Source organism: Panthera onca, chromosome C2 (assembly GCF_046562875.1).
Source record: "Panthera onca isolate mPanOnc1 chromosome C2, mPanOnc1 haplotype 2, whole genome shotgun sequence".
In the NCBI taxonomy this organism is placed as follows: domain Eukaryota; kingdom Metazoa; phylum Chordata; class Mammalia; order Carnivora; family Felidae; genus Panthera; species Panthera onca.
The window spans coordinates 108,930,895-108,957,699 of NC_138347.1; the positions used below are offsets into that span (position 1 = coordinate 108,930,895).

The 26,805-nt window shown below is 38.9% G+C and overlaps 1 protein-coding gene across 3 annotated transcripts in view; it reads right to left on the bottom strand.

The window, feature by feature from the left end:
- Positions 1-13,640: 13,640 nt before the first annotated feature.
- The window catches only part of GMPS (guanosine monophosphate synthase), a 78,314-nt gene continuing 65,149 nt past the window's right edge, over positions 13,641-26,805 (bottom strand). For all 3 annotated transcript variants that reach the window (XM_078432221.2, XM_060639042.3, XM_060639043.3), the window contains exons 13-16: positions 20,715-20,830; positions 16,154-16,284; positions 15,045-15,217; positions 13,641-13,763 (exon numbers count right to left, since the gene is read on the bottom strand). In XM_078432221.2, the coding sequence (XP_078288347.1) occupies positions 13,662-13,763; positions 15,045-15,217; positions 16,154-16,284; positions 20,715-20,830 (522 nt within the window). In that variant the 3' untranslated portion in view covers positions 13,641-13,661. The remainder of the gene's footprint in view (positions 13,764-15,044; positions 15,218-16,153; positions 16,285-20,714; positions 20,831-26,805) is intronic.

The following is a 26,805-nucleotide window of genomic DNA, read 5'->3' on the forward strand; positions in this document are numbered from 1 at the left end:
TTTTTGAGGGTGATGAAAATGTTCTAAAACAGACTGTGAAAATGACTGTACAACTTAGTGGATATAGTTAAAACCATTAAATTGTACACTTCACATGGTTGGATTTTATGATATGTGAATTCTATCACAATAAAGCCAGTATTTTTTAAAATGGAGGCATGTTCAACAAAATACCTGACCAGCATGCCTCAAAATCATCAAGGTAATCAAAAACAAAGTCTTACATACTGTCACACATAAGAGGCAGTGGAGGAAACATGAAACTAAATGTACAGTGGTATCTTGGATAGGATCTTAGAACAGAAAAAGGACATTAGGGACAAACCAGTGAAACATGAATAAAAAATGTTCATAGCAATATACCAATGTTTGTTCCTTAGTTGTGATAAATGCAGCACACAGTAATGCACTCAGGTTTGACTCCACAGTCTGGTGTTTTTAACCATTGAACACCCTGTCTCTCTTGCAGCCCTTACTTATGGGAGCTGAGCCTTGTTCCTGCCTGAGTGCTGCTTCAGTCTGGGACCACCTCCCATTCTGAGGTTGGGATTCCTAGACATGTGGGAACCTGAACCATGTTAGGTACACTCATCCAGGCCCTCACAGTGGAAGCTTATCTATCTCATCCAAGCCTACCACTGAGATCCCAGGAGACACCATGAAAAAAAGTTGCACAGGTTTAAAACAGAATTATCACTTTCTTCATAGCTCTATCTAGAGATTAAAATATAAAGCAGAATCAATATATCTGAGAACCATGTTAATGACTCTTCTGTTCAAGTCATGAGATGATTCACCATGGAGTGGGCATTCAAATGTTGAATAAATAATTAAATGAATTAGCTTTCAAAGGCATTAAATATCTTTTCTTCAAACATTTAAAAAGTTAAATTCTGCTTTCCCAAAGACCTCTGAAGACTGAAAAATCACCGTCTATAATCTGATACAAATTAGCTTGAAAGAGGAAAAGATCTTGCAGATGGTGGTTCTCTCTCTGCTAGAACTCTGGTCCTGCTTCCAAGAAGCATGGTGCATTTCTAGTTTCAAACTAAACTTGACAGGGATGCCCCAAACATTACTTTTGTGACCCAAGACATGGACAAGACTAATAGGAAGAGGCACTGGCTGTCAAGTGTGGAGGTTCAGGGGTTGAGGGGGGGGCGGGCATGGCCTCCCTGACCATTAGTATCTGCAGGGCTGAAAGGCAGCCTGTAGCTATAAAGAAACCCCCCAAATCGGAGTTCTCCACCTTTAACCAGGTATGCAAACTTCCCACTGTTGGAGCCTGAGTTGCACTTTGGGACTAAATACAACCGTTTTCCCAGATCTTTACCAATTCTCATCTTCTACAGACTGGAATGAACCACAGATAAGTCTCAAATAACCTTGAGGCCAACAGTATTTCCTCCCCCACTAAACGTCTTTATAGGCTCAAGTTATGAAGAAATAAAATTAGCTAGTTTGCGTTTCTATGCCTTTCCCTCTTCTTTCCTTCCCAATGACCAAGATGATAACAAGCAGTTCAGTAGCTATAAAGTTAGGTGGTAAGAAGACAGGAAGCAGAAAGCATAAATAATTGGGCTTGCATTAGCATGTATAGGTATCAATAAGCATTTTCAGCTTAAATTATAATTGTACCAAGTCATGCTACACAAGCTCCAACAGCCTGCACCCACCAATTTATATACCCTATTTTTATTCTTCCTAGAGACCAAAAAGCTCCAGAAGTGTAATAACTGATAATTGCTTACAACAAATTAAAACTGACTTCACATCATTTTTTCCCCTAGACATCTGGTTGCAAATGTATTTGAGACAGGATGACTTTTGGTGCTAAAGGATGAAAAGAGAAAGGAACCAATTAAAACAGGAACTCTTTTCCAAGCTGAATCAGAAACTTAGCTGGTAAGAGCTGTGCCTCAACTTGGGTGTTGGGGGCAGGGAGAGGGGAGATGGGATATTCTGGACATGATTAACTTTTACTGTGCAAAGAGGACCCTTAGTAAATCTTATTTCCTGAACTGTTAGAACAGAATGGATGGATTGTATTGGCCCATAATTTCATTGCCTAAACTGCAAAACTGAACAAAGATTTTTTTCCCCTTTGTTGTTCAAATTTTCAACACAGGTAGCATTTAACTTCAGTTGTAAATGGCATAGTCTGTGGACTCCTGCTCTCTGGTTCAGTTCTTTTGGCTCCTAATGCCAAGCTCCTATCCATCACATGAGTCATGAGTGTGACCTACCAGCCCAGTGCTCTGTACCCTTGGGCCACAAGAGACATTTGAGCCTCCCGGGGAGAACAGACTACTTCTGTCAAGCCTCTCCAGTGCAGAAAGGACCTAGGGATCAGATTGCAGACAATTCCTCAGTAACTCCCTGTCTGGAGAAGCACACCAGGCACCAACTCTGCAGATACTGTGTGAACCTGCCTGACCAGCTAGACAGTTGCAGCCCTAGGAGGACAGGACATAAGAGCAATAAAGCCACACACTACTCATACTTCCCAGAAAGCTGTTAAGAGCTACTCAGAACTGAGTCTGCCATCTCTTTCCCACCCTCCCTCCCCGACTGCTGCCCCAGTACAGTATCCCTGCTTTCTCTCCATCTACCTTCTCCTGGTTGCTCACAACTGCACCTTGCACAGGGCCAGCACAGCCTCTCAAAACCCAACTTTAATTTACCTTAAGTTCCCACATCCCTATGTAACTCGTTCTTTTAGAATCACCTAGCTTAACTTCCTGCGGCAGGAAATAATGATCAACTATCTAGGAGAAGCCCTCATGCCTGGCCATGGCTCAGGTCACTGGCCAGTCTTTGAACAGGCTGCCCAGCTCTGTTCCTGTCAGTTGTAGCTTGGAATGTTTAAGGTCACACGAGACAAAACCAGTCTACTGAAGCAGCGGAGGCTGTGGGCGTAATAGGCAATGTGTACATATGACCATTTGCTGGAAAACTGTTAGGTGTCAGCATTGCACCGGGTGCTACATTTCAAATACCTTATTTCGTCTTTACAACAATCCTAGTAGGTAGGTAATATTTTCATCTCATTACAAGTGAGGAAAAAGGTTCAGAAAGATTAAGTAAACTGCCCAAGATTATACAGCTGACCACAAATGCTGGAGAAACAGCCTCAAGAAATCTCCCTATCCCATGTTACTTCTCTGCTGCTGACCTGCTTGTCACGTACCAGCCGCCTTTGACCTGCTTTACCCAACCTTTTAAGTTTGGATGATGAGAGTCCGGTTTCTCTTTCAAGCACAGATAATGGTACTTTATGAAAACTAAGCCAAACAGCAAGCAATTAAAAACAAATATAAAGCATAGAACACAACCTTGACCAAGCATTTGCTGAGCACCTGTTGCAGGCCAAGCATCATTATGGGCGTTGATGGGACACAAAAATCAAGACCCATTCTCTCCCCTCACAAAGTTTACAACTGAGTATGGGGAATAAGCAAACAACTGCAAAGTGAACGGAATAAATGCCATAGAACAGATGTATACCATGTGTTACAGGAATGTAGAGGAGAGAGCTAATGCTCTGACTTAAACCAAGGAAGGCTTCTCAGAGGTGACTGGAGCTGGGCCCTAAAGCGGGAGCTAGTTTCATGTCATTTGGTGGTCACACCAGCCTGGGTAGAGCATGGCCTGGACCCCCACAGAGAAGAAAGATGCCTCAAGTGTGGGGAATGGCTAGAAAATAGTTTTAGAAGATAAATCTGGAAAAATAATTATGTGGTAGGTAAAGTGGCCAGGATGCTATTCTGTGGACAGAGGAGGTTATTGATGTGTTCTGGGCAAGTAAGGTGACCAGAAGGTTCTGAGTCCATCACCTGTGTTTTGAAATGGAGGTACTAGCTTGGAGAGGGAAGAAACAAGGGGTGGAGAATACGGCTGTCACTGCAAGAACATAGTTCAGAGACAACTGAGGGCCTGGACTGTGGTGGAAGCTGGGAATGGAAAGGAGCCGACTGAAGGGCCATCTGGGAAGGAGGAAGCAAACTGGATATAGGTGTGGAGGGCTGGCTATGGTGAAGAGCCAGAGGAATGGAGCATGACAGGACCTCCTCTGGGTCTGGAGACTTGTTCTCTGGAGTCCAGCTGGGGCTCCAGTGCTGGGCACAGAGCAGGTGCTCAGTGGTTACTGCCACGAATGAACTCAGGTCTGCTTGGAGGGTAAGAAGTGTCAAGTTACATACACCTTCTTCTTACTAAATAAAGCAAAATGTTTAGAGGAATTGTGATGATGGGTTAATAAATCTCTCCCTTCTATCATTGAACTACAAAATAAATGCAGCCCATGGCTGCCTCATGTTTGCCAGTCCACTCAGCAGCACCGATAAACCTTGGAAGATGAATCCCATTATTCTTTATTTTTGTTGGATAATGAACTAGTCTTCCCTGCTATAGCAAAAAGGTGAAAACACTGAAATCCTAAGACCCGTCTAACCTTCTTTTCTTCCAACTCTGCTTATATCTTCATCAAGAAGAGTACTTACAAGATGTCTAAACAAGAGATAAGAGGCTGGGGCGCCTGGGTGGCTCAGTCAGTTGAGCGACCGACTTCGGCTCAGGTCACGATCTCACGGTTTGTGAGTTTGAGCCCCGCATCCGGCTCTGTGCTGACAGCTCAGACCCTGGAGCCTGCTTCAGATTCTGTGTCTCCCTCCCTCTCTGCCCCCACCCCCCCCACCCCCACACTCTCTCTCTCCTTCAAAAATAAACATTAAAAAAAAATCTTTTTTTTAAAAGAAGAGATAAGGGGAGGACAGTTTCTGAAAGAAACCTCAATTGCCAGTTGGCCAGTCTAACCATAAGCACCATGGGAACTGCTAAGGCCACCTGACATCAGGACTACCACCCCACTTCTTTAATTCTGTGGTTTTCTGCTTGCCACACAGCCAGGCCCTTAACCACCCAATCTCACTTAATACAGAAGATCGAACAAATCCCTAATAATTGCATGCTATTCTCCAAGCACTCATATATTAATTTACAATTCTAACAATTTGCCAAAGAACCAGACTGTCTGCCGAAAGTTAAAACAGTAACTTTTAGAAGCAGAGCAACTGCACTTAGGGTTGTAACACAAAAAGCTGAAGCTACACATAGGTTAGAATATAAGTGGTTTCCTATTTGGTGGTTTCAAGTTATGTAGGCTAGGTCACCTGGTTGAGCTCAGTTTCTTCGCTTAGGTGTCTGATGCTTGGAATTCTACTATGAGACATGTATCCCTTTGAAGTATGCCTTGTCCTCTTGCAGGTCTTTCAAAAGCATTCCATTTTTACATTTTATGAACCAGGCTCTAGAAGTTCAAAGATGAGGAAATCACTGGTCCTATAAATCAAGAAGTTTATAGTCTGAAGAAGTGTTACTCGTAAAACAGATATAAATGAAATCAACAGTCATGGAATTCACCAGCAGTAGTGGGAGCTGAGGAGTGCTCCATTCTACAGACATGATGAACTAACAATTTTCATAGAGGAAACCCTCACAAATATTCAAAACTGACTGAATGTTTGCACCATGGGGCATGAGGACCCTGGGGCTGGCGCTCCAGGCCTCAAGAGCAGTAGGGGGCCAAGGTGAGAAGTGGAGCAGCAAGGGAGGTGAGGGACCCGTAGGGGATCAGCCTGCCAGCAGAAGGCAGTTAGGCCAGATTGGTGAGCAAGAGTGAGGCTGTGTATAGCCTCAAACATACAGCAGGTCACTTGAACCATACAAACAGCATGGGAAAAGCCTATGTGACTGACTGACTAGCTGACTACAGCTTATCAGAGACGTCACATACAGCAAAGGAAAAGGGCTGGTATGACTCTCAAAGGTAGCCGGGCCACCACAGACAGGAGCTTTTTGAGCACTCCTGGCTTATCCAGCACATACTCCTAACTGGACACAATTCCAGCCTTTGGTTGAATCACAGTCCTCCACAATTTCGCACCAACTCTCCAGTTTTACCTTCCCAAACCACCCAAGCTGGTCAAAGTTGATTCGCTTGGGGCTCCTCCTGGCCTCCACTCACCTGGAATATGTTCTACCTCTCTGGAGCCTATCACCAAGACTCCGCTCCAAACCAGGGGGTGACCTAAAGCACTTGAACATCACATGAGCTTGAGGTGTTTTCCCTCACCTCTCCACATTTTATGGAAAGTGCTGCCTGAATATTTAATTCTGCAATTACTCACATGCTGACTTATCACTTCCATTTTGTTCCAAACTTCTTCACCCAACTATGAGATTGAGAGGACAAATGTCTCATTATTGCATACACCACTAGAATCAGAACAGAAAGAAAACTACACGAAATTTGTGTAGTTTTCAAGTGCAAGATTGGAGGAGACAAGAGACAGTTCTGCTCCCTCTTAGTTAATATCAAGTGGCCTAAGTTTCATAAAGATGCATGCATACATAGCCCTTGCATAGTTGAAAACAGATGATCCCATCCCACCCCATCCTCAAAATCTGAGATCTGACATGGTATAATTTTATTTGAATTATCCCAGCTAAGTGAGCACAATGGGATTATTAATCCCGTATCTTTTGTTACATCTGCACTGCCATCTGTTTTAAATAACTGACTATGCTTATACCAGCATTTTACAGAGAAGGCATATTCTCATAATGTATTCACTTTTCCTACATTTTGTCACTTGATCAACCAGGTAATATTATTCCTACATCACATCCGAGTTAACCACTGCCCAGGAGATTGCTGCCTTGCCGAAGGCAGCACAGCTACATGGAGTCAGAAATACATCAAGTTAATTAGATTTCAGGCTGTTTTATAAGCAGAATTAGGAAGAAATATTTCTAAAATAGATTCCCAAAATAACACCTAGCAAATGAACTAGGAATCTTACTCTAGGTCATTAATATTCTAAGATTTCATGACAGATTCCTATTCCCAATTCTCAATGTTTTTCTACAATGGTTCCCTTCTGAGATCCAGAGAAGTCACACAAAGGTGAAACTGTATATAAGAGAGCTATGCTTTCAGTAAGCTTTAAATTCAATTTATTCCCAAACTGTGATGAATGTTAATTCCCTCTTTGTGTCTTGATGAACTCTAAAAACATTCAAGGGATGGCCATCACTGTGTATTTAACAAAAAGATTTTTTTTTAGTGTGTTATGTGACTGTTTCCCGTTGTTTTACAAAGAGAAATCAATATAGTATTTAATGTGTAGAAAGCATATTTGGCATGTGTAAACCCAGTAAATATTCACTTTTATACAGTATAGAGGGTGTATAGTCTACATCCTAAAAAGCACAGGGTAGTTTTAAGCGTCCGTAGTAACAACTGTAACTAACAAAGCAAAGCTCCCAAGTGAGAAGTACACATCCAACTTGGAACTAGGCAGACTCTATACATGTTTACTTTATGTAGCATGGTATACCTGTCTCTCCCCTAAGATGTGTTGAGATTTTTAAACATCTCTATCTTTGCAAAATATTCCAACTCTTAACATCAAAACCAAGAAAGACAACTCTTTCAATTATCAAGGATACCAGTATATTTTATATGTATCCTTTGATGTGCAGAAAGGAAAAAAAAATCAAAATACTCAGACACCACGGTTCTCAAACTATTCACAGGTACTCCAAGACACTGCAGCAAACTCAGATACACGCAAGGTGAACTACTAGCTTGTGGTAGGTCCATTTCAACACAGCAGCATGCTGCACTCCTTTCAATGTCTTATCTTTGCAAAGCTAAGTATTCAGTGGCTGCTGTGATAAAAAAGTACTGTGCAAAACTCAGCATGGACTAGAAAACGGAGATAGCAGTATTCATCTATACCAGAGTTTATCAAGTTGCACAGTCCCCAACAGAGCATACATTTAGTAATTAACTCCAGTTATTCAAAAATGAAATACATTGTTTCTTTCAATGGATGTGTAATATTTTTTCAAGTGGCTACTATGTTGTTAGGACAAATATTTTTCAAGTTGTTTCAACATTACTATCACTTAAAAAATGGAACTATTAGATACTTATTTTGGTCTAGGGTTGCTATTAAAAAATCACTAACGGAACTGTGAAAGGAAAGCCTGAAAACCCCTACTAAATTCACATCAGTTGCTTTAAGAACCTGACCAGGAAAAGAAAAAAAAAAAAAGTAAAAAAGATCTTCCAAAATGTTTCCTATTCAATGGCAAATTATTAAATTTCTCTTGAAGCAAAAATCTGAAAATAGGCTAGAATGGCAACATAAATACTGAAATATTCCAAGATACTGCATTTACTTAAAAATCTCTGGGAACTTTTATCAACTTTGGGGAAATTTCAACTATGTGCTCTATGGTTTATTCAATAATTAAGGAAAGGCACTATTTTAATTTTTGAATCACAGTAGTTAAGAGTATGTAGAGAGTGCTAGTTGCACTAGTTCACCTTTTGTAGGCTTGAAAATTTTTAAGGAGATTCCTGAACACAAAAGGGTCATGATATATATCATTCGTGGTGCTTTTTTTCCCCCAAAACAATAAGCACTATGAACAAGTCCAATTCATTACATCCTCACCACCCACACTGTAAGAGAAGTTGCTTTTGAAAAGAATCATAAGATGGAATTTTCTTGCACCTAGCTGAATATTTTTTGTCTGTTGAAACTTTTTAATTTTTTAAGTGATCTCTGCACCCAACATGGGTCTCAAACTCACAACCCTGAGAGATCAAAAGTCACACTCTCTACCCACTGAGCCCGCCAGGTGCCCCAGAAGCTTTTTCTTCTTAAGAACAGGTCAATCACACCACAGCAATGTAGCTACCTGAAAGTAATTACTTAATTCAGTTTCTGAACATGGTTATTTCCCTTAATCATATTAGTGACTTAATACATTTACTTTCATGGGTTTGATCAACGCTCACAGTTCTCAACAAATAGGATCCAACTTTTGTATCAAATTAATAAAGGTAATAGATGTTTGAAATAATTGAGGACAGAGTTGATCAAATATAAATAAGTATGCAAGAAGTCAAATAAGCGTGTGTGTGTGTGTGTGTGTGTGTGTGTGTGTGTAGGACTTTAATTTTCAAAACACATACACACACCTAACTATTCACTTAAAAAGCTATCTAATATTTTGTGTCTATCATGTCCACTGTTATACTCTGGGCAAAATCCTGACACCCTCCTATAGAGACAGATTCAATTTATTATCCAGAAACCCGACAGTATATGCAATTTCTTATTTCCCATACCCTGATAACGTCTGTCCTCTTTGTTCTTCCTTCACCTTCTCATAAACACTGATGTTTAACGACAAATTATCAAAGTCATCACTGCCTCCCTTATGAAGTGTATTGAAAACAAAAGGCATTAAAGTCATTTCATATTAATTTAGCAAAGCTATTTTATGCCAACATCACAACATACAAGGTATTTCAATATACCATGAACAATTCACAACTATACTACTTACTCCAATTAACAAAATACTTTTTTATAAAAAAATCTGTTCAAAAGGTTACATTCACTTCTTCGTTTAATACCATAAGGTTTTAACAATGCCACATTAGGTTCAAAGACAGAAAATTACTTACCTTAAATATTTGTATTCCCCAAAGGCAATACTCGACTTGGATTACTTAAGGTTCAGGCTTCCTGAACAACTTTGGAGCTACTGAACCTAGTATACCCAAGAAATAATGAAACTCTCCCCAAAGTCTCATAATTCTGCTAATCAAAGAGCCCTTAACAAGGTCAAAAGATGCCACGGGATCCACCAGTAAACAAAGACACTAATGGATACGTAACTTGAAATGGAGCTGTTCAAAAAGTCCTCCCTCAGGGAACTTAGGTTGCAGGCAGGTAATCTCCAGATCTCTAATGAATGATATCCAAATGACACAGCTCCAGAAGGATTTCAGTGGGTGCAATAATAACTCAGTCTGTTTCATGATCTAGCTGGAGTCAGATTCAGAGAGGTGGCTGTAACATAGGGGTGGATTGCTCCTCTTTGACAAAAACCAAAAGAAGTTGTCGAGAGCCGCTAGTTCTGAAGTAATTTAGCTATGAGATGTTCAACAAGACGTTATCTGTGGCCTTCTCTTAGCATTTCTCTTATAGATTTGACTACGATTTTAAGCCATAACTAGACAGACCAGGTATATCTTTCAGCAACAGTTTTTTCCAGCTGAGATTTAAAACTATCAATAATGGGGCCCTACCAAGATTCTATTTTAATTGATTTGATTGTGGGGTCTAGACATTATACAGATTTAATTCCTCAGGTTGAGACTTAATTCCTCTCCAGGGTTGAGAACCACAGACAAAGGGTCAGAGCTGGGTGGAATACCTGGGCCTCTTTAATATGGCATTTTGGTACTCTTTGCAGGATTCTAAATCTCTTCACTTGTCATTAAATGGTCAGGGAATAAAAAAGCCAAGGATGCCACCATTATTGCTGTTAGAACCCTACAGTGGTTAAAAAAAAAAAAAAGATACCCTGGTTCCCTATGTTACCTGCATGGCTAAACTACCACAGTGAGAACAAAGAGGGTGCTTTCTAAGGGTAGAGACATCCAGCTTATATTCAGTTCCCTATTACTTTCTGAATTGGGTCAATGACAGGAGTACCCATTAGCTGAGGTGTGTCCTTACCACATTCCAGTGAGAATTCAGGAAACAGTGGGAGAAAGGAGGAGGGTATGGAGTGGTGGAAAGGAATAAAATGGAATAAAAAAGAAACAGAGGTATAACACTGGGCATGACAGAAACTAACCATTCTATTATTGTAAATAAGGAGAGAATTTACACTTTGTAAATACATTTGTCCTTGATGGTCAACTATCCGCTGAGAACGTCCTGTTAAGCCTTGCCTTGAAGGGCCTTCGAACATAACCTCTTCAATACAGAGAAGACAAAGCCTGGATTCTAGCTCCAGCTCTGCCAACAATTTGCTGTATAGAACAGATAATGGGACACTTTTCATTAGTCTCGAAGCCAAAGCACATTCTTGGTCAACTGTTTCAAAAACACACAGTAAAGAGACTGCTATCAGGTACATATTAATGGGTAGTTTCCAAGTGTTGTGGTCACAACAGAAGATTAAGTGGTCCAATTTCACTGATCTATACTACAGCTACAAAAAACAAGGTAATTAATATTTGATTTCACAATGTATTGTGATGTTTACCTATGACTGGGGTAAGGTCACATCTGATATTAAAACAACTTAAAAGCCAGGCTGTTATTTCCTGTACGGCTGAGGAGTATAAATGGCACCATTAAGGTGAAACTGGGTACTTGAAAATTCTTTTGTGCCTGCCATTGTGGGGAATAAATGATGTTTCCACTGATCTGCCTACCTAGCCCTCATCAGTACAAATAAACAAAATAATTAAATAGGTATCCCAGGCACGTGGTAAGTGATGGGAATGCAGTCATAATCTACCAAGGATCATATTTAATTCTAAACTTCACTAGGTAACCATCACTAAGCTGAGCTTGTTTCCCTAAGGTAAAATGGACCATAAATCTTAACTTTTCCCAGCTGCTTGGATGACAGACTGTGAAGATACAGACTAATACTGTACAGCACAAAGCAAAAAGCACTTTGCAAAGGAAAAGAGGATACAAAAAAACATCAGGGAAGATCTCTCAATTCCAGAAAAAAAAATTTTTTTTTTTTTTACTTTATGATGTCAGGATATGTTTTGGAGAGACCATTTTTTCCAGTATTAAGAATTATAAAAAGGGTTTCGCAGACAGTATCAGGAAAACATTAAGTTAAAAAGTTTTAACAATTGCTTTTAACATCAAAATCTCTCAGAGCTTTGAATATAATGTATACCATGACTTTCCAAGACAGGACAAGTGAACAGCACTTTCCCAATTTATATGACCACCTAACCCTTTTGACAAGGTTCATCTTGGTGGAGCAGTGTTCCACAGAAGATACATTAAAAAGAAAACACTTATTATATATTCTTCCTAGTTTCCTATTTGCTTGAATACAAAACTGTAAGACACTTCTGCTACAAGAGGAATTTTTTCACACAATGTAAATATTTGTAAGCCTTTTAGAGGTTGTCTATTCCAGTTCTAAGATAACATGAGTCCAAATCTGTTAAGGCCAGATCACTTACATTTCCTCTTTCCAAAAGGCAGTATGAATACCTCATCTTCAGGACAGAAAATAAACCCTTCAAGTTCTGTAGAAGTCAAATACCCCTTTGCTTTGGGGACGGGTCTCTGTTACAATAGACAGAAGTTCTTCCCTTGCAGGTCTGGCAATACAGTTTTCTTGTCCTCTGGACCAGCCAGAATAAAAAGTAGACTTCTACATCGCATAATTTTACGATTTACCTAACACTGAATCCCAAAGAAAATTTTGTACCTGATTGATACAAAGGATCTTGAAGAGGCAGCAACCTGAAATGGGTTTAGTATGCCAACAGAAACTAATCTAGTACATGTCAGTTAACCTCAATTAAAAACAAAACAAACAGAACAAAAACTCACTAATGTTCTTAAATAGTAAGATCAGCTAAAATATGGAGAAATGGTTGTAGAATTTAAGTCTAGTACTATTTTTATACTGCATACATGGATGTTATAAAGGATCTGGTAGAAACCAGTGGCAATGGCAATGAGTCCTACACAAGTTCTTGAATCTTTTCTTATGAATGATAGAAAGATTATAAGGTTTGGCAATATCTTGCATGGACCAAGAACTGGTCACAAGTCTTCTGAGCAGTGGGTAATAATAAATCCACCTACAGATTACATCTAAGAGTTCTTTTTACACTCTTTACTAGATGATATAAACTGTGGGCATGCGTGATGGGCATGCGTGATGAGCATGTCAGCTCAGAGCTGGCCCTCTGACCAAATGAGATTAAAATGCTCAGACTTTATTGATGCTACACCAGAGATAGCCTCTTGTGGGAAAAAGAACAGAAACTTCCTCAGCAAGGCTATGGGAGCTGGCAACACTGGGGTGGCGGCGGGGGAGGGGCGGTGATAAAGCTCCTTACTAATGAACAGGTTGACGGTGAACACCAAGGCATCTATGTGGAACAGGATTTGAAAACATTTTAAATTGAGGCCATTCATAGCTTCCTTCTCCCATGGCCTCCCATGACTGTGATATGGCAGCTTACATTTGATAGCCCCAGTTTCTGCAAAAGTGACTGAAACAACCCACCTACACCTTTATCTGATTATGTTCATCCCTTATCCCCACCTCTGGAGGAGTAAGGTTACTTACAGGAAAATTCAGATTCTCTGGAAGATATACATACTAAGTCACACTGGTAAATAATGGGTGTTTTCTAACAGCTCTTAGAAACTGGAAAGGGGACAGAGGCCCATTACTAATCCCAAACTCAGCCACCTTCATACATCTTCATTGACAGAGACATTAATAGCAACAGTGAGTTTATACATAAAGAACAAGTGAGGCAAAGGCAAAAGCAGTGTCAATCTGTCTGAGTGTAGGCAATGGTGCTTTGATTATACCCGTACAAACTCTTCAGTCCCTTTTAGTTATCCCCAACTCAGCTCTTAAGCCGTAGATTTTTGCTGTAGAGAACTCAGATGTGATGCAGCCGCTCCAGTAACTCTTTTCACAGTACCGCATGTCAATACTGGGAATGGTTTCTAATCAATTTAAACTGAACACAATACTTTAATAGAACAAGAAGTTTATTACTCCCACTCGGTAGTTCCTGGGGGCTTTGATGTTAAGTCATACATAATTCGAGAAATACCAGGAATCTTCTTAATCTCAGTGACCATCTTTAACACCACCTGTTATAAAACAAAGATCATAAATAGAAGAACCAGGATCCAGTGCATGTCCAACAGACTTAGTAGGCTTGCATTTACAATTAAAATGTGATCTATCTGTATTATTGTCTTTCACGTGTATGGCATGGTCTCTGATTAGTGTTATGAGGTGAACCTAATTTCCCTCTATAGACTGAAGTGACTTAACTCAGTACTACTCAAAGTGCAGTCTGCAGTTGCCAGTCTGCAAGTTATGTTTGTTGCTTGTGCATAACAAGTGTTTAGAAACACTGATAGCAATGTGACATCCAAGCACGTGATTTTATATGTTAAAGCCAATGTGTCACAAATTCTGTGTGGCTGAAACATACAACTCGGAGGCCAGCAAGGTGGCAGATAATGCACTGTAACAATAACCACTACCAAGTGTACATGAGGAGGAGGAGGCCTGGTCACTTGAAAGAACAGATTTGAGCCTAAGGGAAAACAGCCACACTCCCCAGCCTAGCTATCCAGCTATAACCAGAGCCTTGCATTAGAGTATGGGAGCTGCGGGCCACCTAATAAAGTTTCACTTTGGTTTTCATTTGCTATTATGCAAATAGCTGCTTTGGAATACTCCAGTGGAGAGAGAGATAACAAGAGAGGAAGATGGTGATCAAAAACAGTAAGTAGAGCATTAAGCAATTCATGGGTGTCTAGCCATCATTGCATCAAATCTCATCCTTATTTCTAATAAACTCTTCTTCGCTCCCAGGGCTTTCACCCTTTCTTAGAAAACAATATTTAAAAATATTACTGGCAATGGGGCACCTGGGTGGCTCAGTCGGTTAAGCGTCCGACTTCGGCTCAGGTCATGATCTCACGGTCCGTGAGTTCGAGCCCCGCGTCAGGCTCTGTGCTGACAGCTCAGAGCCTGGAGCCCATTTCAGATTCTGTGTCTCCCTCTCTCTCTGCCCCTCCCCTGTTCATACTCTGTCTCTCTCTGTCTCAAAAATAAATAAACGTTAAAAAAAAAAATTTTAAAAAATATATTATTGGCAAGATTAGACAGAATTACAGATTAGAGGTGGATACTCTCCATATAGTAATCAGACATCTGGAGGGTATAATAAATTTAAGGTCTTTTCTACTACGGTACATTAAATTATTACGTGGAGATTGAAAAAAAAAAAAAAGCCCATCTTATAAACAGAAAACCAACCCGAGAAATACGAATTTTATCATAGCCTATTCCATTCACCAAATTACAAAATATAAGAGATATTAAAAACGTGTATGAGAAAAAAATATATAAATTACCTCTACAGGGATTTCATTGCCAGGCGTTGCAGGTATACCAGTCATAAAATCACTAGTAATAAAGGTTCGAATAACCACAGATCTCTGACATGAAGGCTGCTTCTGAAGCGGGTCTCGATCAAAATGTAATGGTGTCAAAATCACTGGCATCTGGCTAATCTTCCCAGCATACCCTAGAGAAAGGAAGTTAACATGCAGAACCAATCACGTACCATGGAAAAAGCCCTCTAACCTAGTTCCATTAAATCTTCCCAGACAATATCTAAAATCACATACATAAGCATAACAGTTAAGACTGTCATCATGCAGCATTGTTTTCAACATCGTTGTAAGTAAACTCAATCACAAATACAAACAATAGAATTTGATGACTGTATTAATGTTACAGTGATATGATTTTATTCTTGTTACCCAAGGTAGTTATAGTCTATTCTGCAAACAGTGAATTAGTAAACAGTAAACCACTGTCCCTAGAGGAAAAACAGAGTTAGGTTCCTGTAAGCCTCTGGTCACAACATTTTCATCAACCAATCAATACATAACCTGGTTTTACATGTGTTTCTGTTTAAAGACACCTCATTTAATATTTATTCTGGATTCATTAACACTGAACTCATAGCCAACAGCACTGTAATTCATACATGAACAAAGCTTATCTAACCCACGTATTTTCTCCATAAGGCACATGACAGCCATTCTGTGCTTAGAAACCCAGACAGCACCTCAGCACTATGCTTGGGGGGCATTTCAAATAGTAAAAGCAGAAACAAACAGCACAGAAATGCAAAACATATGGTACCAAGTAGACTACAAAAAGGACACTTGTTTACAGTAATAGAGTGAAACAAAAAAATCACCTTATATAACCTAAACTGGGAACATGGGAGTCAGGCAACTCAAATTTTTTGCCCCTATGGACATGTCCACAAATGACCATAAAGGTGAATAATTTTGTATAGCAGGCAATATCACAGAACAATCCACAGGAATGAATAATAAAAATAAAAGCATCTAGAAATTCAAACTTGCATCCTCCTACTAGAAACTGTAATGCCACACTTCCAAATTCTAGTTACAGCATGTAGTGACAAACAAAATGAGCAACTTACCAGACTCCCTGAGAATGTTATGTGCCTCAAAGTCAGCTTGGCGTAAAGTACTGAGCACCCCTGTTGTCAAGAAAGTGGGAGTAACATCTGTAGGAGGTTCTTTAACTGGTGGGCCAAATATATAGACAACTCTAGAAGGGAAGCAAAAATTATAGAGAAATTACATTTTAGTAGAAGCAAGGCAAATAGAGTATCATTCTTTCCCTTTATCCTGAGGCCCCTCTCCTACTTCCAATCACCACATGGGTAGGACAGGATGTAAGATTATAGAAGGGTCTATGTTCCATGTACCTTCCTGCAAGTGTATTCTTTGGAATAATAGTATCTCAGAATGTACAAATATATATGGAATTACCACGATTCCCTTTTCATATAATGTACTGGATAGATGGGTATCCCCCAAACTTCATGTCCACCTGGAATCTGTAAGTGAAAATAGGGTCCCTGAAGAAGTAATCAAGTTAAGGGAAGGTTGTAAGGACCAGAGTAGACATTAATCTATGAAGGTGTCCTTCTGAGAAGATGGAAATTTGCAAACAGACACACATAGAAAAAAGAGGGCCATGTGAAAATGGCAACAAAGATTGGAGTTATACTGCACAAGCCAAGGACTGCCAGTAAATACCAGAAACTAAGAAGAGGCAAGGAAGGATCCTCTCCCAGAGCCTTATGTCATAGGGACCATAGCCCTGCTAACCCCCTGACTTCAGACTTCCAGCCTCTAGAACTGTGAAAGAACAAACGTCTAAGTCTCTGAGTGTGTGATAATTTGTTATAGTACCCCTAAGAAATCAATCCACAGAAGTCTGGGGAAACACTGAATTGAACAAATAAATAGGTTGCTTTATGACAAAACTTAAGAAACTGTACTATGCTAATATGCACTAGAAACCTCCAAGGTAAGTTTGGGAAATGCACTACAGGCTTATCTGACTACTCAATTTTGTTTTCACTTTGGGAAACATTGATCCCAAAGAAAGATCCTCATTTCCCCATTATAAAAGGTATGACCTGGGAATGCAAGCTGGTGCAGCCACTCTGGAAAATAGTATGGAGGTTCACCAAAAAACTAAAAATACAACTACCCTACGACCCAGCAATTACACTACTAGGCATTTATCCAAGGGATACAGGTGTGCTGTTTCGAAGGGACACATGCACCCCCATGTTTATAGCAGCACTATCAACAATAGCCAAAGTATGGAAAGAGCCCAAATGTCCCTCGATGGATGATCAGATAAAGAAGATGTGGTATATATACACAATGGAGTACTACTTGGCAATCAGAAAGAATGAAATCTTGCCATTGGCAACTACATGGATGGAACTGGAGGGTATTCTGCTAAGTGAAATCAGAGAAAGACAAAAATCTTATGACTTCACTCATATGAGGACTTGAAGAGACAAAACAGATGAACCTAAGGGAAGGGAAACAAAAATAATATAAAAACAGGAAGGGGGACAAAACATAAGAGGCTCTTAAATATGGAGAACAGGGTTACTGGAGGAGGTGTGGAAGGGGTGATGGGCTAAATGGGTAAGGGGCATTAAGGAATCTACTCCTGAAATCATTGTTGCACTATACGCTAATTTGGGTGTAAATTTACAAAATAAAATAAAAATTTTAAAAAAAAAAGTGTGACCAAAATAGAATCTGGCATCCTACTATTCCCTGCCAAAGGAATAAATCACTACTTCTTTAAGTATATGTTTAAAAGAAAGATATACACTTCCTATCTTAATAACGGTGTTAATAAAAGTAACTTATAATAAAGGAACAAGGCTTGAGGAAATTAGGATCAGGTAAGTACAACAACTTGAGGAGTCTTACCACTGGTTGGGAGGATCTGTTCCACAACCTTCACCCAGGAAACAAGGGGCAGTCAGGACGCGGGTATGAACATATCCTAGCTCTCCCCACTCTTGACTCCAGCCAGCACACAACTGTCCCTCTTCTCTAGCCCTATCTATCTTTACCAAAGACAATAAATATCTCTTGGCAACTTCCATGATAAAGTTTAATGAATTTTTTTTTCTTAGTAAGTACTTGGAATAAAAACACATAGAAGAAAACTGCATCACATCAAAACTGCCACTACCACCAACTAATTGACTGCCTCCTCCTAAACCTATGAGAGCAAGCAGGTTTTTGTCCCATGCATAAAAAGCTACACTTTGACTCAGCAATACAGTCCCTAGAGTTCATAAATGATCCCCTGAGGAAAAAGCAACTAGGAAAAAGAATGCCATGAACTTGCTCTGTCTTATTTTTTACAAACAAGAGTGTTCACAGAATGTACAGGAATAGGTAGTCTTTTACACCGTACAGAACAGTGAAACTGGAGCAGTCCCTCCCTATACAAAGATTCCATAATGTGAATTAGGAAAATATTTGGCAAAAATGGAAAAAAAAAAAAGTCTTTAATTATTTAAATTCCAATTCCCAAAAAGGACCCTGGCAAAGAAATCTAAAATTCACCAAGACTCTTTTAAGGGTTTGTGATTCATGTTTTAAAAGCTATTTTTTGGGGCACCTGGGTGAGCTCAATCAGTTAAGCGTCCGACTCTTGATTTCAGCTCAGGTCACGATCTCACGGTTCCCGAGTTCGAGGCCGGCATCGGGCTCTGTGCTGACAGTGCAGAGCCTCCTTGGGAGTCTCTCTCTCCTTCTGTCTCTTCCCCTACCCTCACCTCTCTCTCTCAAAATAAACTTTAAAAGTTAATAAAATAAGATCTATTGTTTGTTGTTTGTTAGACTTTACTTTTTGGGCAGTAGGGGAAATGTTTGGGAAAGGAGGGAGGAACACATGAGGGAAGAAGAAGACAGGCAGAGAAACCAGCATACAAAAGGCCAGAGATAAAGTTTAAAAAGGGTGAGTGTCCTTTAGCAAAAGAAAAACTGAGCAAGAGCTCAAACTGTAAGAATGCTGTGAAATGAAAACCAAAAACAGTTGAGTCAAATTCAGGGAAAAGGAATTTTCTATATGACCTAAAAAGTTTATTTAGGCATTACGTATTCTCTAGAAGATGGATTATGAACCATTATTGTAACCAAGATAATTATCTCCATTCAAAATAAGCAATTACAAATTTACTGTTATTTATTAGTACTTCTTTTCAGTGTCATAAAGGTGCTTTCTGTATTTGCAGGCCTTAGATTCATCACGATAGTAAGCCTTTTTAGTAAAACACTGGCTTCCCTGCAACTCCCTGTCTGAGAGCACAACCCAGCAGGCAGTTCTAGAACTATACACATCCTGCAGGGTGGACACCAATGGGTAGGTTCTTAATTACTGCAGCAACCTTGAGTAAACTGAAACCTCAAGAATTTTTTTTGGAAGGGATTATGCTGAGTGAAGTAAGTCAGAGAAGGACAGATATCATAGGTTTTCACTCATGTGGATCTTGAGAAACTTAACAGAAGACCATGGGGGAAGAGAAGGGGGAAAAAAATAGTTACAGAGAGGGAGGGAGGCAAACCATAAGAAACTCTTAAATACAGAGAACAAACTGAGGGTAGATGGGGGGTGGGGGAGAGAGAAAAAGGATGATGGGCACTGAGGAGGGTACTGGTTGGGATGAGCACTGGATATTGTATATATAAGCCAATTTGACAATGAAGTATATTAAAAAAAATATTTTTGGTTGTGAATTGCTTCATACTCATGCAGAAAACAAAAAAGTACCCAATGGTGAAACTGGAACATCTAATTAGCAATCTGGTACTAAACAAGTGATACTTCTTGAACTATAGATGGGACAATGCAATTGAGTATTACAAACAGATTATAAATCAGCTGTTGATACTCCCAACATAAGAAGTTAATGTGCAAATGAAAGGAAAACTAGACCTGAAAAAACCAAAATCAACATAAATTCTGCATGTATTTTAATGATATCTGGCATATGCCCATTTCTTCCCTTTGATTTCCCTTGGGATTGTTATTAAATTAACAAAGTCTCTATTGAAAATTCTATAACCTGTATGTATTCCTTCTAGTAGAAGAAACCCTGGGAGAAATCCTGGAAGAAAACATATTATCATAAACCAAGAACTAATAAGATGATAATATGAAAGATACGCTTTCTTTTCAAGTTTATTTATTTTGAGAGAGAGCATTGAGCGCAAGTGGGGGGAGGGGGAGGGCAGAGAGAGAGAGAGAGAGAGAGAGAATCCCAAACAAGCTCCACACTGTCAGCACAGAGCCCGGTGCAGGCCTCAAACTCATGAACCATGAGCTCATGACCTGAACTGAAATCAAGAATCAGACAATCGACTGAGCCACCCAGGTGCCCCTGGAACACAGGTTTTAAAAGTGCCTTTAATATTTTATACTAAATAAAAAATCCTTCCTAGTCTTCCTTTAAACAACAATAAAAAGCTTTTTAATAAGCCAGTGACTACACTGTGATGAAGGAAGAAAACACAAGCTATTATTAAGTATCTGTTCAATTGTTATCTATGTATACGTTGAGTCTTTTGGTCTCTCAACAGTGAGAAGATCTTAAAAAAAACACATCTTCCCATTTCACCTCACCCCCTGTCCCCTGCAGAACATACCTGTTAATGTTGTGACACATGCGAGGTATAAGTCTAGCCAGGAAAATAAGAGATTCCCAGTCAGGCTCATCTTTACTGGAGATTCCACACACGTAACTGTAGGAACGACAGTCACCCTGAAAATAAAAATACAATCAATAATTTTTAATGGTTTTATAGAAATCAAAACACAGATTGGAAAATATTTCATTCATGATTAACACCATCAACAATCATTTTCTTTTTTTTTAAACAAAAACATGCTTGAATAAATGCATATTTAAGTATTTCTCTAATGATATAAATAAATCCTAAATTAAAATCCCATATTAAATTCTACCTAAATGAGCTCAGACATAAAGAAAGTATCTTGGTAATTTTAGGGGCGCCTGGATGGCTCAGTCAGTTGAGCGTCTTAGGGTCAGGTCATGAACTCAAAGCTCGTGAGTTCGAGCCCCATGTCGGGCTCTGTGATGACAGCTCAGAGCCTGGAGACTGCTTTGGATTCTGTGTCTCCCTCTCTCTCTCTCTCTCTCTCTGCTCCTCCCCCACTCATTCTCAGTCTCGCTCTCTCTCTCTCTAAAATAAACATTAAAAAAATTTTTTTTTAAAAAGAAAAGAAAGTATCTTGGTAATTTTAAAAATTCATTCAATGCATGGGAGCCTGGGTGGCTCAGTTGGTTGAGCATCTGACTCTTGATTTTGGCTCAGGTCACGATCTCAAGGTTCATGAGATAGGGTCCCATACCCTACTTCAGATTCTCTGTCCCTCTCTGCCCTGGCCTGCTTGCGCCCTCTCTCTCTCAAAATAAATATTTAAAAAAATAATTATTCAACACATGCCAGAAGCTCATTGGGATTTCATTCAAAATATCTGCCAAACTGTATATAGCCGGCATACTTAATTTGGCAGACAGGATCTACCAATGTTTTACCTCAACATAACAAAGGCCACATATGAAAAACCCACAGCTAACATCATCCTCAATGGTGAAAAACTAACAGCTTTTCCTATAAGAGCGGGAATAAGACACATATGTCCACTCTCGCCACTTTCATTCAACATAGTACTAGAAGTCCTAGCCATACCAATCAGAGAAGGGGAAAAAAAAAAAGTTATCAATATTGGTAAAGAAGTTAAGCTGTCACTTAGCTGACGACATGATGCCATACATAGAAAATCCTAAGGACTCCATCAAAAAACTACTAAAAGTAATAAATGAATTCAGTAAAGTTGCAGGATACAAAATTAATGCCCAGAAATCAGTAGCATTTCTATACACCATACATAAAGAGAAATTAAGAAAATAATACCACTTACAACTACACTAAAGAGAATTAAATTCCTAGGGATAAAGTTAAAGAGGTGAAAGACCTAGATCTGAAAAATATGAAATACTGATGAAAGAAACTGAAGATGACACAAACAGAAAGACAGGATTCCATACTCATGGACTATTATTAGAATGTCTCTACTACACAGAACAATCTACACATTCAATGTAATTCTTATCAAAGTACCAACAGCATTTTTCACATAACTAGAACAAGTAATACTAGAATTTGTAAAAACCACAAAAGACCCTGGGTAACTAAAACAATCTTGAGAAAGAAGAACAAGGTCTTACAATTCCAGACTGGAAGATATACTATAAAGCTACAGTAATCAAAACAGTATGATACTGGCACAAAAACAGACACATAGATCAGAGGAAAAGAATAGAGAGGCCAGAAATAAACCCACATTTATATGATGAATTACTCTATGACAAAGGAGGTAAGAAGGAAAAGACAGTCTTTTCAATAAATGGCACCAGGAAAACTGGACATCTACATGTAAAAGAATAAAACTGAACCACTAACACCATGTGCAAAAATGAATTCAAAAAGGATTAAAGACCTAAATGTGAGACCTGAAAACCCCAGAAGAAAACACAGGCAGTAAAATCACTGGTATTGGCCAGAGCAACATTTTTCTAGATATATCCCCTCAGGCAAGGAAAACAAAAAGCAAAAATAAACTACTGGGACTACACTGAAATAAAAAGCTTTTGCAAATGAAGGAATCTGACAAACACAAAAGGCAACCCAGTGAATGGAAGAAAATATCTGAAAAATGATACATCCAATAAGGAGTGAACATCTAAAATATGTAAAGAACTCCTACAACTCAAAACTAAAAACACCAAACAATACAATTAAAAAATGGGCAGAGGACCTCAACAGGTATTTTTTCAAATACCTACAGATGGCAATAGACACATGAAAAGATGCATCACTAACCAGGAGGGAAATGCACATCAAAAGCACAGTAAGATATCCCCTTATACCTGTCAGAATGGCTAGTATCAAAAAGAGTTAAGTGTTGGCAAAGATGTGGAGAAAAAGGAACCCTCATTGCACTGTTGGTGGGAATGTAAATTGATAGTTATTGTGGAAAACAGATCCTCAAAAAATTAAAAATACAAATGCCATATGATGCAATAATTCTACTAATGGGTATTTACCCAACAAAAATACAAACATCAATTTGAAAAAATACACACCTCTATGTTTACTGCAGCATTATTTACAATAAACAATGAAAAACCTTAAATGTCCATCAATAGACAAATGGATAAGGAAAATGTGGTGTCTACACATACGTGAATACACACACACACACACACACACAGAATATTACGCAGCCATAAAAAAAGTGAAACTTTGCCATTTGCAAAACATGGATAGACCTAGAAGATATTTGAGGGGGTGGGAGAGGAGAACAGACCTAGAGGTTATGATGCTAATTCAGTCTGACTGAGAAAGACAAATACTGTATGATTTCCCTCCTATGTGGAATCTGAAAACCAAAGAGACGGCAGAATCAGACCCATGAATACAGGAACAAACTGATGATTGCCAGAGGGAAGGGTAGTGGGAGGATGGGCAAAATGGGTGAAGGGGGAGTGAGACACAAGATTCCCAGTTAGAAAATGAGCAAGTAACAAGAATAAAAGGCCCAACATAGGGAATATAGTCAATGACATTATAATAGGGATATATGGTGACTTGTGGTGAGCATTAGCATAGCATATGGAGAAGTTGAATCACTGTGCTGTACACCTGAAAATAACGTAACAGTGTGTGTAAACTATATTAAAAAAAAACTATGAAAAAATCTGCCCGTTTATTAGGTGGATAAAGCATTTCTAAGTCAGATAAAATAATTTCTTAAACATTTATCAATTTCTTCAAAAATGAACTAAGAAAATCAATTTAAAAATAATGAATAAAACAGGGGCGCCTGGGTGGCTCAGTCAGTTGAGTGTCCCACTTCAGCTCGGGTCATGATCTTGTGGCTCGAGAGTTTGACCCTCACGTCAGGCTCTGTGCTAACAGCTCGGAGCCTGGAGCCTGCTTCAGATTCTGTGTCTCCCTCTCTCTCTGCCTCTAACCAACTTGCATTGTCTCTGTCTCTCTCAAAAATAAATAAACATTAAAAAAAAATTTTTTTAATAATTAAAAAATAATGAATAAAACATAATATTGATTCCCTTTTCCTTTGTCCTTTTTAATGCAAGTGATTTGCTTTTTATTTAAAATATTTTTTTAATTTTTATTTTAGAGAGAGGGAGAGAGCAAGCATGTGCGCAGGAGCAGGGGAGAAGAGTAGAGGGGGTTGTGGGGGAAGAGGGAGGAGGGGGAGAGAGAAAGAATCTTAAGCAGGTTCCACACTCCACAGAGCCCAATGCAGGGCTCAATCTTACGACTCTGGGATCATGACACGAGCCAAAATCAAGAGTTGGACACTCAACTAACTGACTGAGCCACTCGGTTGAGCATCTGACTCTTGGTTTGAGCTCAGATAATGATCTCACGGTTCATGGGTTTGAGCCCCACATCAGGCTCCATGTTGTCAGTGCAGAGGAGCCTGCTTGGGATTCTCTCTCTTCCTCTGCCCCTCCCCTACTCGCTTGTTCACACTCTCTTTCTCTTTCAAAATAAATAAACTTAAAAAAAATTTTTTTTTTTTAAATTAAGGGGTGCCTGGCTGGCTCAGTCAGAAGAGTGTGCAACTTTTGATCTCAGAGTTGTGAGTCTGAGCCCCATGTTGGGTGTAGATATTACTAAAAAAAATAAATAAATAAACAAAAACTTAAAAAATTTTAAACTAAAATAAACAATTTAAAAAGATTCATTAGCTAACTACCTACTAGCCAGTATACTGAGATATGAGAATTGACTACATGAACGCTAATTTGATAGTATCTACCAAAGTTCAAAATGTACATGCTCTTTAATACAAGACATGATATTATAGAAGCACAAATAACTGCTTAAAAATTATGATTAATATTTGGTGAAATACCTATAGTAATGAAAAAGTGAAACAGTTTAAATGTCCACTGGTAAGGGAATGATTAAATTATGGTATGACCATACATGGAATACAAGGTAACAGTTAAGAATAATAATCTACTTGGGGCACCTGGATGGCTCAGTCAGTTGAGTGTCCAACTTTGGCTCAGGTCATGATCTCACAGTTCATGAGTTTGAGCCCCACATTGGACTCTCTACTGTCAGTGCAGAGACCGCTTTGGATCCTCTGTCCCCCCCAGCCCCCTCTCTGCACCTTCCCTGCTCCCACTCTCTCAAAAATAAACATTTCTAAAATTTTTAGAAAAAATAATAATCTACTTGTAATGGCATGTAATAAGAAGCCCATGATGTCAAGTTAAAGGGAGAAAGGTGACAAACAATGTGCACCTATAATTCCCTTTTACTTTCTTTTTAAAGTAAAAGTAAAAGGGGAACTCTCTGAGGGGAGAAAAGATGAAAATATATATATATAAATAAATAAATACCAAAAGCAACAAAAGATTAGAAAGGAGGCACCACCACCAGAAACTCGAACTCTACAAGCATCATAATGGCAATAAATTCATATCTTTCAGTACTCACTCTAAATGTCAATGGACTCAATGCTCCAATCAAAAGACATAGGGTAACAGAATGGATAAGAAAACAAGACCCATCTATATGCTGTTTACAAGAGACCCACTTTACACCTAAAGACACCTACAGATTGAAAACAAGGGGATGGAGAACCATCTATCATGCTAATGGTCAACAAAAGAAAGCCGGAGTAGCCATACTTATATCAGACAATCTAGACTTGAAAATAAAGACTGTATCAAGAGATGCAGAAGGGCATTATATCATAATCAAGGGGTCTATCCACCAAGAAGACCTAACAACTGTAAACACTAATGCACCAAATGTGGGACACCCAAATGTACAAATCAATTAATCACAAACATAAAGAAACTCATCAATAGTAATACCATAATACTGGGAGACTTCAACACCCCACTCACAGCAATGGACAGAACATCTAATCAAAAAAATCAACAAGGAAACAATGGCTTTGAATGACACACTGGACCAGATGGACTTAACAGATCTATTCAGAACATTTCATCCTAAAGCAGCAGAATATACATTCTTCTCCAGTGCATGTGGAACATTCTCCAGAATAGACCATATACTGAGACACAAGTCAGCGCTAAGTAAGTACAAAAAGATCAGGATCATACCGTGCATATTTTCAGACCACAATGCTATGAAACTCGAAATCAACCACAAGAAAAAATTTGGAAAGGTAACAAATACTTGGAGACTGAAGAAAATCCTACTATAGAATGAATGGGCTAACCAAGCAGTTAAAGAAGAAATTAAAAAGTAAATGGAAGTCAATGAAAATGATAGCACCACAACCCAAAACCTCTGGGATGCAGCAAAGGCTTCCTAAAGAAGGAAGAAAGATCTCAAATACACAACCTAACCTGATGCCTTAAGGAGCTGGAAAAAGAACAGCAAATAAAACCTCAAACCAGAAGAAGACAGGAAATAATAAAGATTAGAGCAGACATTAATGCTATCGAAACCAAAAAAACAGAACAGATCAATAAAACCAGAAGCTGGTTCTCTGAAAGAATTAACAAAATTGATAAACAACTAGTCAGTTTGATCAAGAAGAAAAAGGAAAGGACCCAAATAAGTAAAATCAAGAATGAAAGAGGAGAGATCACAACCAACACAACAGAAATAAAAATAATAAAAGAATATT